Source organism: Poecilia formosa, unplaced genomic scaffold, assembly GCF_000485575.1.
Source record: "Poecilia formosa unplaced genomic scaffold, Poecilia_formosa-5.1.2 Scaffold43, whole genome shotgun sequence".
NCBI lineage: Eukaryota > Metazoa > Chordata > Actinopteri > Cyprinodontiformes > Poeciliidae > Poecilia > Poecilia formosa.
In genome coordinates this window covers 309488-322348 of record NW_006799982.1, presented here as the reverse complement: position 1 = coordinate 322348, position 12861 = coordinate 309488, and the positions used below count along the sequence as shown (strand labels likewise).

The 12861-nt window shown below is 41.8% G+C and overlaps 1 protein-coding gene across 3 annotated transcripts in view; it reads left to right on the top strand.

Annotated features, from left to right (window-relative positions):
• Positions 1-1592: 1592 nt before the first annotated feature.
• rhbdl3 (rhomboid, veinlet-like 3 (Drosophila)) overlaps positions 1593-12861 on the top strand; it is a 58607-nt gene continuing 47338 nt past the window's right edge. Inside the window, exons 1-3 of one of the 3 annotated variants that reach the window (XM_016671313.1) lie at positions 1600-2420; positions 2495-2894; positions 3266-3289. In XM_016671313.1, the coding sequence (XP_016526799.1) occupies positions 2751-2894; positions 3266-3289 (168 nt within the window). In that variant the 5' untranslated portion in view covers positions 1600-2420; positions 2495-2750. Of the gene's footprint in view, positions 2895-3265; positions 3290-12861 lie in introns of all 3 variants that reach the window. The other 2 variants (XM_016671315.1, XM_007551554.2) reach the window with 2 other exon arrangements.

Below are 12861 nucleotides of genomic sequence, written 5' to 3'. Positions count from 1 at the left end.
GAAAACCAGTTGAAAAACCCACGTGCCTAATTGGATGTGAAACACCACAATGTTTGTCAAATCACATAGAATTCCATATTAGGAAGACTCTTCATCACTCTGCAACCTATTTGATCCACTTTATGTCACAAATTATTTACAAAAGGATGATCTCTGAGCATCTGAGGAGCTTTACAACAGTGTAAAGTGACTGTGTTCATGAAAAAGTCGTTTCACTTTGGCTGTGGTTAGAGCATGACAAAAGCTTTGAACCACCCTCTTCTAACGGCCTGTATTATTTTTATGTGAGCTAAGCTTTTCCACTTAGCGGGTGTTTTTCCTGCTGCACATCTTGTCTCCCTCCTTTCTTGTTCACACCCTCTCCCCTCATCACCTCTGCCTCTCATCACGGCTCTGCTGTTGGCGTTGGATCAGGACCTGCAAAAACAAGTTGAGTCGGCTCTTATGTCCAATTAGTTGGATACTTTTTTGAGCTTTGCCCTTGAAAGAGAAAGCTAAGAAAGATCGTCTTTGCTTAGCTCTAAATCTTTTAATAAAATTGTCCATTTAGTTGCATTTCATGGTCAGCTCTATGTAGTAGGATTTACGGCTTTTGTTATTCTGAAGCCATATAAATGTGTTGTGCAAATATTTCATAGATAAACATCACACGGCAATTATTTGTGTAAATCTGGTTAAAGCTGAAGCCAAAGTAAGTTTTCATCAAAAGCAAAACAGTTTCCTGGCTTTGATGTGTCACTGTATAGTGACCAGAATGAAAATCTCTAAAGGGTAGACGTATATACCTTAACTCTATTGTTTCCATGGCAATGCAATCACACTGAAGCAGAGCGATTTACCACAGGATACTGACATAGACCACACATGCTGCCTTCTCATACCGTGCCTTCCACCCATCTATTAAGTGTGTTTGATGTCTCTCCAGGTAATAGGTGGGTGCTTGTCTTTAATGGTGCATTGGTACAGCAGTGATGGAAGGATCAGTTTCAAACCTGGAATGATCAGGAACTTCACCTGCATCCCTCGACACTCCCTACTTTGTGCCTTTTAATCGAAGTGTGCATGCTTTGTGTTATTGGTGGGCAGAAATAGGAAGCGTTAACCAGACATCAAGTGTGAATGAAGAGGCTTTTGAGTTGAACATCTTAAACTGATCAAGTTAGTGAACTACACTGGCTTGCAAACGTGTTTGAACCCCTCTAAACTTTTTCACGCTGTCACGTTACAACCACAAAATGATTTTGTTGAGCAGCAATAGGTTTGGATTGGCTATTGATAACTAAATGTCAAAGGCAATTAATAAGGAAATTTGTAATTTAGATCAGAACTAACAAGTCTAATTCTCAGGTAAATAATTGCCAAATACTGTAGGTCAGTTTCAGTTGTTGCTTATATGTCCTAATATGGCTGAGGTATTAAAATAACTATAGATGAAAGGACAAGTCCAACACTGACGTCACTTTTTATAGTTTATCACTTCCAGATTGCTGACCCCTAGTAGAATTTAAAATATTGTGTGGCTCAGTTTGCAGCTGCAATGAACTGTTTCCTTTCTTCAATTGATGAACGAAACAGTGCTCCACCAGGTGTTTAAAACACTGACTGTTGTTTTATAACCTGCTTTAAACTTCTCCACCACTTTCTCCTTGACCTGCCTGTTGTGTTTGGTTTTCATGACGCCACATCCTCGCTCATGTTTTCTACCTCTGAGAGCTTCAGAGAACAGCTGGAACACAGGTGGCCTCTGTTTAGTAATTAGATAGTATCTGAAGGCTAACACTGGCTTTTATATTGGGGAGTATAAGGGCACGGATGCCAAATGCAAATGCATGCCACCGTTTTCAGATTCTAATTCCAGAAAATTATTTGAAAATACTTTTATTGTTGCAATGTGTTGCTCTGTCACACATAAGTCCAACAAAATCCATTAAAGTTGGCTGTAAGGTGACACAACGTGAAAAAGTTTAGGGTTGTGGATGCTTTAGCAAGATTCTGTATACTGCCAATGAGTTACAGTCAGCTGCTGAGCTAGACACCCGGAGCCCCTCATCAGGAATCGCTAGTAATCCCTCGATTTCTCCCTCCTTTCTCCTCCCCCTCCACCCGTTCTCTCCATCCCTCTGCGTTCCTGCGAGGACGTATGCGCAACGGAGCGGAGCCGCTTCATCTCCTGAAGCCGAACCCAGGCAGCGTCTCGACGGACTCGGTCGGAGTGTTGCTCCCTGCCTCCCGGAGAGCTTCGTCCTCTCCGTCCCTCTCTCTCTCTCTTTCTGTAAAGCAGACCGCGCGCCAGGTGTCATGACGCACCAAAAAAACTGGCGCGTGTCCGAACTTCTCCCCGCAAGTCTGCCGCGTGCGCACATCGCTTGAAGTCGGGCCCTCGCTCCCTCTCGTGCGCGGATCAATCCAAATGAGAGCGTGTTCGTCAGCCCCGGGCCCGTTTGTCATCTCCGTCCCGCTGTCACAGCTGATGATGTAATTGTTTCTCCTCCAGATGGATCCGCGCTCCGCTGCTCCTCCTGCGTCGCTTTTCTCTCGGAGTGAAAAGAGTCGCTGCAGAATGTGCCTCTGAAACTTGGACCGCTGACAGAAAACCACCACATGAGGACATTTTACGCTTCAACTCCTGCTAAACTTGATCAACTTTCCTTAACAGGAGCGCGCGCTCGTTTGATGCATTGTGTTCTCGAGGAGGGAGATGGGGAGGAACCATCTGTATCTGGGGTCATTTGGTACGATCTAGTGGATGTATGGAGGAGAGCAGCCCGAGGATGACCGGCGGAACCCGGGAGGCTCCGGTGAACATCTCCCCGGCGGTGGCTGCCCACGCAGAGGGCGAGGAGATCGAGGTTTTGGAGAGTACCGACGTCCTTCCCGTAGCTCCAGAAGAAGTAGTAAGTCTGCACAGTACGCTTAGACTCACAAATGTAATGTCAGAAACCCCGGTGTCCGTTAATTGGATTACATAGAGTGCAAATTAAACTCTGAAGGACGCTGTTATGTCATGACTGAACTGTTGGAATATTGCTTCTTGGCATAGGCTTATAAGAATTTATTCATTTTCAAACAGACTTGCTGTAAAACTGCTGCATTCCTTTTAATATTAAGACCATTAGATAAATTAGGGTTTTTTTTGTGTGTGTGTGGTGGTGTGCATCATTTTCAAACAGGCTCGCCAGCCATCTTTGGCACCTGAGTTTTTCTTCCTTCCTTCTCACTTTCACCTTCACTTGCTCTTCTCTTGTCTTTGCTTTTCCTGTCTCAGCAATGGAAATCTCTGTTTGACCAGGTAAGGAATGCAAAGTTTAAGTGATATGCATGCTTTACTTGTCTCTAGTGTGCGTGTTTGTGTGTAACCTCTAACCTAAACAAGCAAAAGTACCCCTTGACCCTTGCAACTACAAGCTTAAAGGTATTTCATGACATAATATGCATTTCAAAATGTCTCACACCACACTTTTCAGATTTTATTTGTATCTCTGACCAACAAACTGCCTTCAGAAGACGTCTAATTCATTGCTAGAATCCTGATGTGTTCTCAATATAAATCCAGCTGTTTGTGCTGTCGGTGAACAAACAGCATCATGACGAGACAAGAACACAAGATAGGAGAAACTCTTTATGTTGCATGAGCTTTAACTTCAAAGTGTATTGTCCAACATAAACATGAAGTGGAAAGATTTTACAATAACTAAAAACTCAATGTATTCATAACTCTGCTGATCCTTAAACCAATCCACTGAAGCTTCTTTGTATGCTAAACTTTATCTATATGGAAAGCAAGTGTGAATATGGAAGTGCCAGTTTCTCATTTGGGCTGATTAATCGATTGTATTTTTAGACTGAAATGTTGCCAAGGCCAGCTCTAAATCCCTCGCCTGCTGGGTAGCAATCATGGCACAACATGTAACAAGGCCACATCTCTGTCAAAGCCAGGAGGATCAGAGTGGGAGGACGCTGGGGGCCGAGGGTGTGTCGCTCGCTCACAGTGACCCCATAATGCCATTAGGACGACACATAATACTGGATGCATTGATCTATGAGTCAGGCCTGCCTTGTAAGAGACACATGACAGCATGCAGATGCACGCAAACAGCCAAGAAACCCCAGGAGAAGAGAAACAGAGACCGAATGATCACGCAAGCAGCCGGCTGAACTGACAGACGGCAAACGAGCCCCCCACTGTCACACACACACACATACACACACGCACTTATTTATGCACAGCTATCACTGTGTGGGCCTGCTGCAGCACCTGCCTGGCCTGAGATGGGGCCCCCTACTTTTTGCTGAGGGTAATTATATGTATTAATGTGTGGTGTGTTTCAGTGTGTGAGTCTGTGTGTGCAGAGGTTGGGTGGGATGTTCTGCGTTGCATCTGAGGCTCGTGTCAGGCTCACTCTTCCAGGGGTGCACGGAGGTCCCCCTGGGATTATGTTGTGACTGTGTGTGTGTGTGTGTGTGTGTTGGTAAGGGAGAGTTTTCTATGGATGGCCATTGAATGGGCCCCCTCAAGCCGCCATCTTTATGCGTGCCGAACGGCTTTGAGTTTCCTCAAGTGGGCGTCGGCCCAAAACAAAACGCGGGTTTGTCCAAATGGCGAGGTCGCTGGCCGCTCTGGCAGCTACAAATGTCCTTTCTCTTCTTTTGCTCTCTGTTCCTCCTCCTCACTCACAATGAGTTGCTCCATTTGTCAAGGGGCCGACCTTGGCGACACCCCGCTGCTGTGAAGCGACAGGAGGAATGATCACCAAAGATCATTCAGTTACTGAACATCAGGAAAAGCAAGTTTTTTTTTTTCCTTTTTTCCCCCCCCCATCCATCCTGGAAACTTGTGTTTGTGCAAAAAAGATGAATGATTTTGAAATAAAGAGCAAGGCTGGAGATTTAAGATGATGTATGGACACTGAAAAGATTATTCATTTATGTAAGCTTATTCTGATTGGATAGATTTCATATTTGACAATATAATTAGATTTCAGTAAGACTGACATAATACCTTTGCTTCTCTTACATTTTATTTTTATTTGATTATCTGAGGTTGGATAAAGATATGAACCAAGAAGGTTAGGTGTCCTGACAGTTTTTTTTGTTGTTGTTGTGACTTTTAATTACTTAAATTAGAAATGGCATAAAGTACATTCAATGAAAATGTCAGTGACTCTTAAGAACAAGTGACATTAATTCTTCCTTTCAGTTTGTTGGTATCTGATACAGAAATTATTTCAAGGTACCTCCTTTCAGTCAGCTTTCCTGCACTGAACAGCAACATGTGGGGCATCAGTGCATTTCATGCTGTGTGCATCCTGAGAACAGCTCTACTCTTTTCTTTCCATCTCATTTAAAGGACTTACTGTATTAATGGTACGATGAAAAATGTTAGTGGTTTTGAAACTGTAATATTTTGTATTCATGGCCGTTGCCCTGTTCGCGGAAATATCCCGGTAAAGCATTAAATATACTCCTGCAAAGAATCTTTTACTGGCAATCTCTGGTGGCGACAATAAATGTTATGGATCTATACTTCCCATTCAGATCCACAACATTCCTGTTTTTACGATTTTGTAAAAATCGTAAAAAGCAATGGTCAGGACATGAAATACGGCAGAGAGAGAGAGACAGATGAGAGAAACATTTGCCGCAAACGTCTTGAGGTCAGGAGCTGAACCCAAGAAGGTTGCATCAAGGACAAAAAGCCTCTTTATGTGGGGTGCGCCGCCCTAATGCTGCTCCATTCTGCGCCGCTGCAGTTCTGCTTTTTAGCAGTAGATCACAATTCTTTAAAGGTGAGGGCTGTTCAGTGTCCTCAGAAAGCTTTATGGAAGATGTATATTATTTAATCATCCTATTTTTTTTGTCACTGGCAGCCAATTTTTCTGATTGGTTGACAGTGAAATTAATCAATCGGCTCTGCTCTTCAAGCAAGTGCTAAATGGACAATATTTTAACAAAAAAAAAAAAAAAAAACATCCAGCAGCCCTGCTGTGGAGGACTTTGTTGCAAATTCAGAAGGTGTTTATGCTAAATGAATGTAATAATTACTGACTATTGAATAAAAGTGAGAAAAGCATTCTAAAATTAGATTTTTTTGTAGCACTAATTCTGTTTAGTGGCGGGGGGACGGCATGGGAAAGAAAAGCTTGAGAGCCCCGAGTCTAGAGCAAGTTCATTCCTCAAATATGATCGCAGCAACATTAGCAGAATTCTGGCATTTTGACAAAAGATTAATTTATCACAATAAAATGTGGAAAATATGTTGCTCCATGAATACTTTATGGATGCACTGAATGTGCTCCGCAAAAAAAAAAAAATAAATAAAAAAATCTTTAATTGGCAAATATTCTGCAAATAATTTGGAGTTACGATCCACAGAAAAATCTGCCACTGTGTGAATCTGTGAGTACTGAGCTGCATATAGGCAGTGATCCAGTGTATTATGTTAAAATATGATAATAAGGGCAACACATTGTGTAAAAACCACCAGCCGTCCTGCACCTTAAATGCTGTAAATATGTAGCCAGTTCATGTGACTCAGCTGGCAGTTTGATTTGTATACAAACCCTTTGCCTTCATATCGTTTTCAGCGACTCCCGTGTGGCTGAGTTTTATTTGAGTTTCAAAGCGTCACAGGCTGAAATGGAAATGCTGTGTCGCTGTGTTCTGTCCCCCCCTTCTCTCCTCTCTCCTGTCCCTGGAGAGGATTTTGTTGCTGTGTAAGTGCTTCCCTCCTCTGAGGAGTGCAAACCTCAATGCTTTGATTCATGTTCCCCATCTCCTGAAACAAACAAGAAGAGTAAGCACAGAAACAGACAACATCTAATGAAGCTGGGGAGATGTAGTCAATGAGGGAGCTGATGTCTGTCCTCCACACACGCGCACACACGCACACACACACACACACACACACACACACACACACAAATCTGGAAAGGTTGGAGCTGTTGTGAGCTTGTTCAAAGATAATGGCTTCATCACAAACAAGGAACAGGTTCTTTTTTAGATTCCACTTTCTCTGTCGGCTTACTCACTGCATCACTCTTATGACACAACGTTCACCCAATTTCTAGATGCTATCACACTTTTGAGTCAGATTGTTTATTTTTTATTTTTTGTCATGATCAGCAAGTTTATACCAGAATGTAAAATGAGTAAACTGCCTTATGTTTTGCTCCCTGGGAGGCAACATCTGATGAGTTTCCCTGCCTGACTGTGACTAAGACAGTTAATTAAGGAATGTTTGACAAGATTTCTTTGTCCCATCTGCTTCTCGTGTTCACGGGTGAAGGGCTTTGTCAAAACCACATCTTGCTGTTTGCAGTCATTTAAGAAGGCATTTAAGCTTCACTTGGAGAACTCAGCTGCCTCAGAGTTTGAATTGGTTCTATTTTAGTCTAGAGATGCACCGAGATGCTGGGTGACTGGAACCTACCGAACTCAGCTTGATTAGATCTGACCGATAACCAGGAAAGACAAATGTCCAACCTTTTTCTGATCACTTGACATACCATTGAGGACCTTCCTGGTTACTGCTAAACAGAGCACTCTTCAGTGTGGAAATTGTTACTGAAGAAAGACAACTTAATACTCATTTCCAGTATGAAGTTTTTAATTATTATTATTAATTGGAATGAAGACAGGAAATTTTTATTTGGATATCATTTAACACTTTGACTTTGAGGGCAAAGCAGTTGGTTATTGCTAAGAAGCTATTTGACTTGGTTGGAAATTTGACTGTAATTCTGCAATAGTATCTTGTCCAGATTGTTCTTTAATTTTGTTTTGTTTTGTTTGATAACTGCTGTTTTAAAGCCTGGGGGAAAATATTTGATAAGAGGGATGCTTTTAGTATTTGAATCAGATCAAACGCAATGACAGGCAAAACTTTCTTAAGGAAATCTGTTAAGATGTCAAGACAACAGATAGCAGCTGTTGGCAGATAACAGGGAGCTCCTCTGTTTATCTCTTCACCGTTTTGGTCTTTGTGACAGGAGAGAAATGCTGGCAGCCGCTTGGATATCTCATTGTTAGATAGGAATCTAGACTGTTGTTTACAAATACTACTGCTAACCACACTGTCCATAATCTCTTTAAGTAACACAATAGGCTTTTGTCTTTGCTTTACTTCTGGAGAAAACCCTGTTTTTCTACGACACACACAGTGTGACATTGCCGCTGCTTCCAAGAAAAATATTTGCTTCTAAGATAAAAAAAAAAAAAAAGTCAGTTGGAAGAGGAGATCCAGCTCCTCCATCAGCCCTCTGCTGATTGGTTAAAACGACTCCTCCATTAGCGCCCCCTTCAGGAAGGCAAGCAGAAATACTTTGAATGTGGTCATTTATATTCTTAAAGAAAACTTGAATTCAGTTTTGGAAGGTTTACAAAATCTCAGTTTTGTGCCAAGGTTTTTTTCTTTTCTTTTTTTTTGTTAATTCTTAAAAACTACTAGCCTGTCTGATTGTGGGCTCAGTCGCCATCTGCGTGTTTGCATCTCTATGTGCCCCCAGCTGCCTTTCTGTTGACAGCCTGCTCCCAACGCCACCTTGAAATCCCCTCAGACATTTGCCCCCAGGAGCTTAGAGATTAAACACTTTCACATGGCTGCATACTTTCAATGAAAGTGTTTCCCTTTTCATTTCTTGGTCGGTGGCATATAAAAAAAAAAAAGAAAAAAAAAAAAGCATTGTATGCCACAGTCATCCCAGGATGACCCTTTAGGCCACACATATAAATGTTTTGCTGGTATTTTACTAATGTTGTCTGGAAGAGCATATTCAGTTGCTTCTTGTACTGTATGATTTACAGTCATCGCTCCATGTCATCTGTAGCTACAACAAATGTAAGCTGTATTTTATTTGTGCTAAACCTCTTGTAGTCTAGCTGGTAGAGCCTTACTGTCTTCAATTTGTCTCGAGAGGTAGGATTCACCTCCCAGGTAGCTGCTATTTGACGGGTAAGTGGGGAGCTGCAGCTGCGTTTAGCCGTGCGTGTAGGGAGAGGATGTCTCGCTGCGCCCTGTCAGTTTTACCCATGCTGCAGACAAAGCCATGCAGAAAGTGAGATCATGGAGAGCAGCCCGGGACGCTGATCGTAGTTTTCTTTTGACTCTGTAAGGGGATATCTTTTCCACTGCCTTCAGCTCCAGACAAACTGAAACTGAAGGCTTTAAATGTCAAAGGATCCCAAACATTGTCGAAAAAAATCAAGGAGAAAAGGTGTGTTTTTGTGTTTTGGAGTGAGAACAAAGTGTATTTGTTTTGATTATATTTACTTACATAAATGTAAGAGATAAACCTCACCAAAAGCACTGATGTTTCTCCTTGGCTTGGTGGTTAGCAGTTTCCTCACAGCTCCTAGATTGCCTGTTCTCTCTCTGTGAATAGTGTGTAGATTCTCTCCAGTTACACCAGTTTCCTTCCAAAGTCCTAAAACATTTACATTAGATTTATTGGCAAATCTAAATCCTTCTTAAGCTTTCAACTTACCAACATAGAGTTCAACCTTCGAGTTCTTCAGTCTTTTCCAGCTCAGGACAGAACCAGTTTTTCCGGTGCCGGTGCTTTAACGGTGTAAACAGTAGAACAGGTGCTAACGAACCACTTCAGCTCTAGAACTGGCTTTGTGGAAAGCCCCCCGCTAAAACAAGAAGTTTGAAACTTCCACTGCAAGCTTATTAAAGAAGCTGTAACGCATAGCATTTGTTCTGTGGTGATGTTGTCAAAATACCAGATGAAATTGTGCTCAATTTTGATAAAATGTTTTTTTTTTTAATTGTAAACAAACTATCAGGCAAATTTGCATTAAAATAGTTTGTTTAAATATCACTTACAAAGCAACAAGGTAGGTAACCCCATGGGTTTTTCATTGGCTTGCATTGGGCACAAAGTGTTTACTTTTAATTCATTTACTTTACAACGTATAGATTCTACCAGAAACATCTGGTCAAATGGTAAGGAGAATTATTTACCTTTCAACAGAGCAATATGTTTCAAATGAGGGAATCGGTGAGGTGCATTATTTTTCAGCTGTAAACGGGCCCTCGTCTCTCTTTTATCTACATTATTTTAATACGCTGATGTACTTATCAGCCTAATTGCCACTGACACACACACAGATGGTGGGTTCACTGTTTGCTGACCTGCTCTTCCAGAGCTCCGTCAGCGACTGACACCAGCTGAGCCTTGGCGATGACTCAACAATAAACACTTTGAGGCATCACTGAGCTGCGTATTATTAATTTAGGATAACAGTATTTATGAGTTTAGAATTACACCATGCCTCATTCTGTCCTGAGCTACCTGGGCCGCGCTGCGATGGAACAACAGCCAGAACCTTAAAGATTTTCTTGGAAAGATATAATCAGAGCTCATCTCTCCCCCCCACCCTCCTGCATCTCTCCTCCCCGGCTCTAAATAGATTCTCTTAATGAAAGGCGCAGTTCCAGTTGGCAGAGTGTGAAAACAGTCTCTGCTGAAGTAAAAATAGCTGCTGGATCTGTTGATCTGTAAGTGGCAGCAGCGAGAAGATGTGGTCGTTTATCTGTAATTGGTTGCAGAATGCATAAAGCTTATAGCAGCCATAGCATGAAATCTGGATGACTCTGCGGTGTGGTAACACCCATATGTGCATATATGCGAATGCGTGTGTGTGTGTGTGTGTGTGTGCGTGTGTGTGTACGCCATTATGAGCGACGTAGTGAGGATATTTAAGGAGGTTGGGTTAAGACTGTATCCCTTTATGAAATAATCCTGGTTTAAATGTGAATGCCTTCCTCTTATTCTCCAACGTTTGTTTCCCTTCAGGTTTGACTCCTGTTGAAAAATATAAAACGTTTTGCTTTTATGCTGGCTGTGTGACCTCTTTTCTCACCCAAGCCAAGCTGATTGAAGCCTGTTTGGTTTTAGTTTAACTCAAGAGCCAGTGTGCAGTGTTACTTTAGACATGTCTACGTTCAATTAGCTAAACCAAAAGAAAAACAGAAACATATTTTCTGCTTGTTATTTTCCAGAGTGTTACTGTCAGTTCCTTTTGCTCCACGCTTATTTTTAATGTTACAACAAACCAAGAATTACATTGCGCAATCAATAATTCAAAAGGTTTGTGTCTACTGTTCGGTGTAATTATATTTGATTGCTTCTGCGTTGGTGTGATGTGGTTGATGTACAATGTACTGGAATGAGTTGCAAAGATATTTATGAGGTGCTAGGACTCAAGAGAACCACCATGGCATTTATGAATCTGATGTGATTCAGAAAGTTACAAAAGAACCGATAACTATATATAACTACATAAAAAGCACTGCAGGCCTCACTTGCCTCAGTTGAGGTCTGTTTGTGATTCAGTGGATATGAGAGAACAAGGCAAAAACTGCATCAATCAGAGAGTTTCAAGCCAAAACCACTGCTGACAGAAAAGTAAGGATGGGCAATGTGAACTTTTATGGAATTTTATCACAATATTTGATACAATTGTGACAATGATAAAACTGATTTAAAAATATATATTTTACTTCTTTTTTAGGTAACTGGTTGTGGCTGCATGGTGCAGCATCATGGTGTCACAAGCACAGATACTGACCTTGAAAAACATTCCCAGTTGAAATGGGTGTTTTCTGGACACCGCCTACTGAATGGAGTGTGTTTTATATTGCTAAACTGCACACAGTAGCTGCATTTAGTAATATTTTTGATCATCATACCTACAGTCAAAGATGGAGGTGGTGTGATGGTCTGACTGCTTTGTTGCTTCAGGATCTGCCATCAGTTTGAGAATCTTAAGGTGAATCTCACTTGGTTTACGCAGAACAACAATGGTCCTAGGCTCACATTTCACTTCTAAACGGCTGAAAAGTTGGAGGTTTTTCAGTGGCCTAGTCTGGATTATTGCGCTGCTTTGGGTGTTTATGCTGAAAAACCTGCAGTGTTACTAAATTACATAATTATGTTCTGTTTTCCCTGCAGAACAGCTAAACTCTTTATGAGACAGACGGGATGGTGACAACCAAAACACGGAAAAACTTCCAGGGCATATTCCCCCAGTGCTAGATATGCTTTGGAACATATTTTACTGGATTCATATTTTAAATCATTTGCCTGTTTGCAGCCCAGCGTCTCATTATGTGCTCAGCTGTCGGTGAAGCATTATTTTAAACAAACTGTTCCTCTAGTGTCTCCTTGTTTACTCCTCCGCCTTCTTGTCTCCCTTGAGTAGTTGTGGCAGACAGTTTTGTAGACAAGCGAATGGCAGGAATGCATAATTCAAAGGTAATGGCATTTTTCACTGCTTCCTATTCACCCACGCCGAAGCTGAAGTGCAGTCTGCTTTTTCTGGATGCCCTTTTCACACTTTGACATCTTTACTTGTTTCAGAGAGAATGTTATATCTGTAAAATCTGCTCACAGTACGAAATCGCAACTGCTTATCGGGTGTGTCTTGTAGATATTTAGTCACTCTCCAGTCCCCTGACTGTTTTGCTGTTGTGATGGCAACCTTTTGCAGGGTCTGCCCGACAGGCTCAAGGTGAGCGACAGTGCTTAGCTTTCACCCAGATCCCCGCTCCCTGTCTGTCCCCTCTGTGTCATCTTACAGGACGCTGCAGCCAGAGCCAGCAAGCTGGGCCAAAGTGCTGAAGTGGCCAGCTGTGAGAAGGACAAAGCCACATTACACAATGCACAAAGAAAAGCAGTGAAGATGAATGTCATTTTGGGTCTTTGCTTCTCTGCTGGGATGTTTTACCAACTTTTGCTGCAGTGCTCTTCTCGGTGTACTTTCATAAAGGGCTGAATTAAATACACTGCAGTGGCATGAAAGCAAGACCAGATGTTATATTTATGATTATTTAATGAAGTTTTTGAACGTTAACTT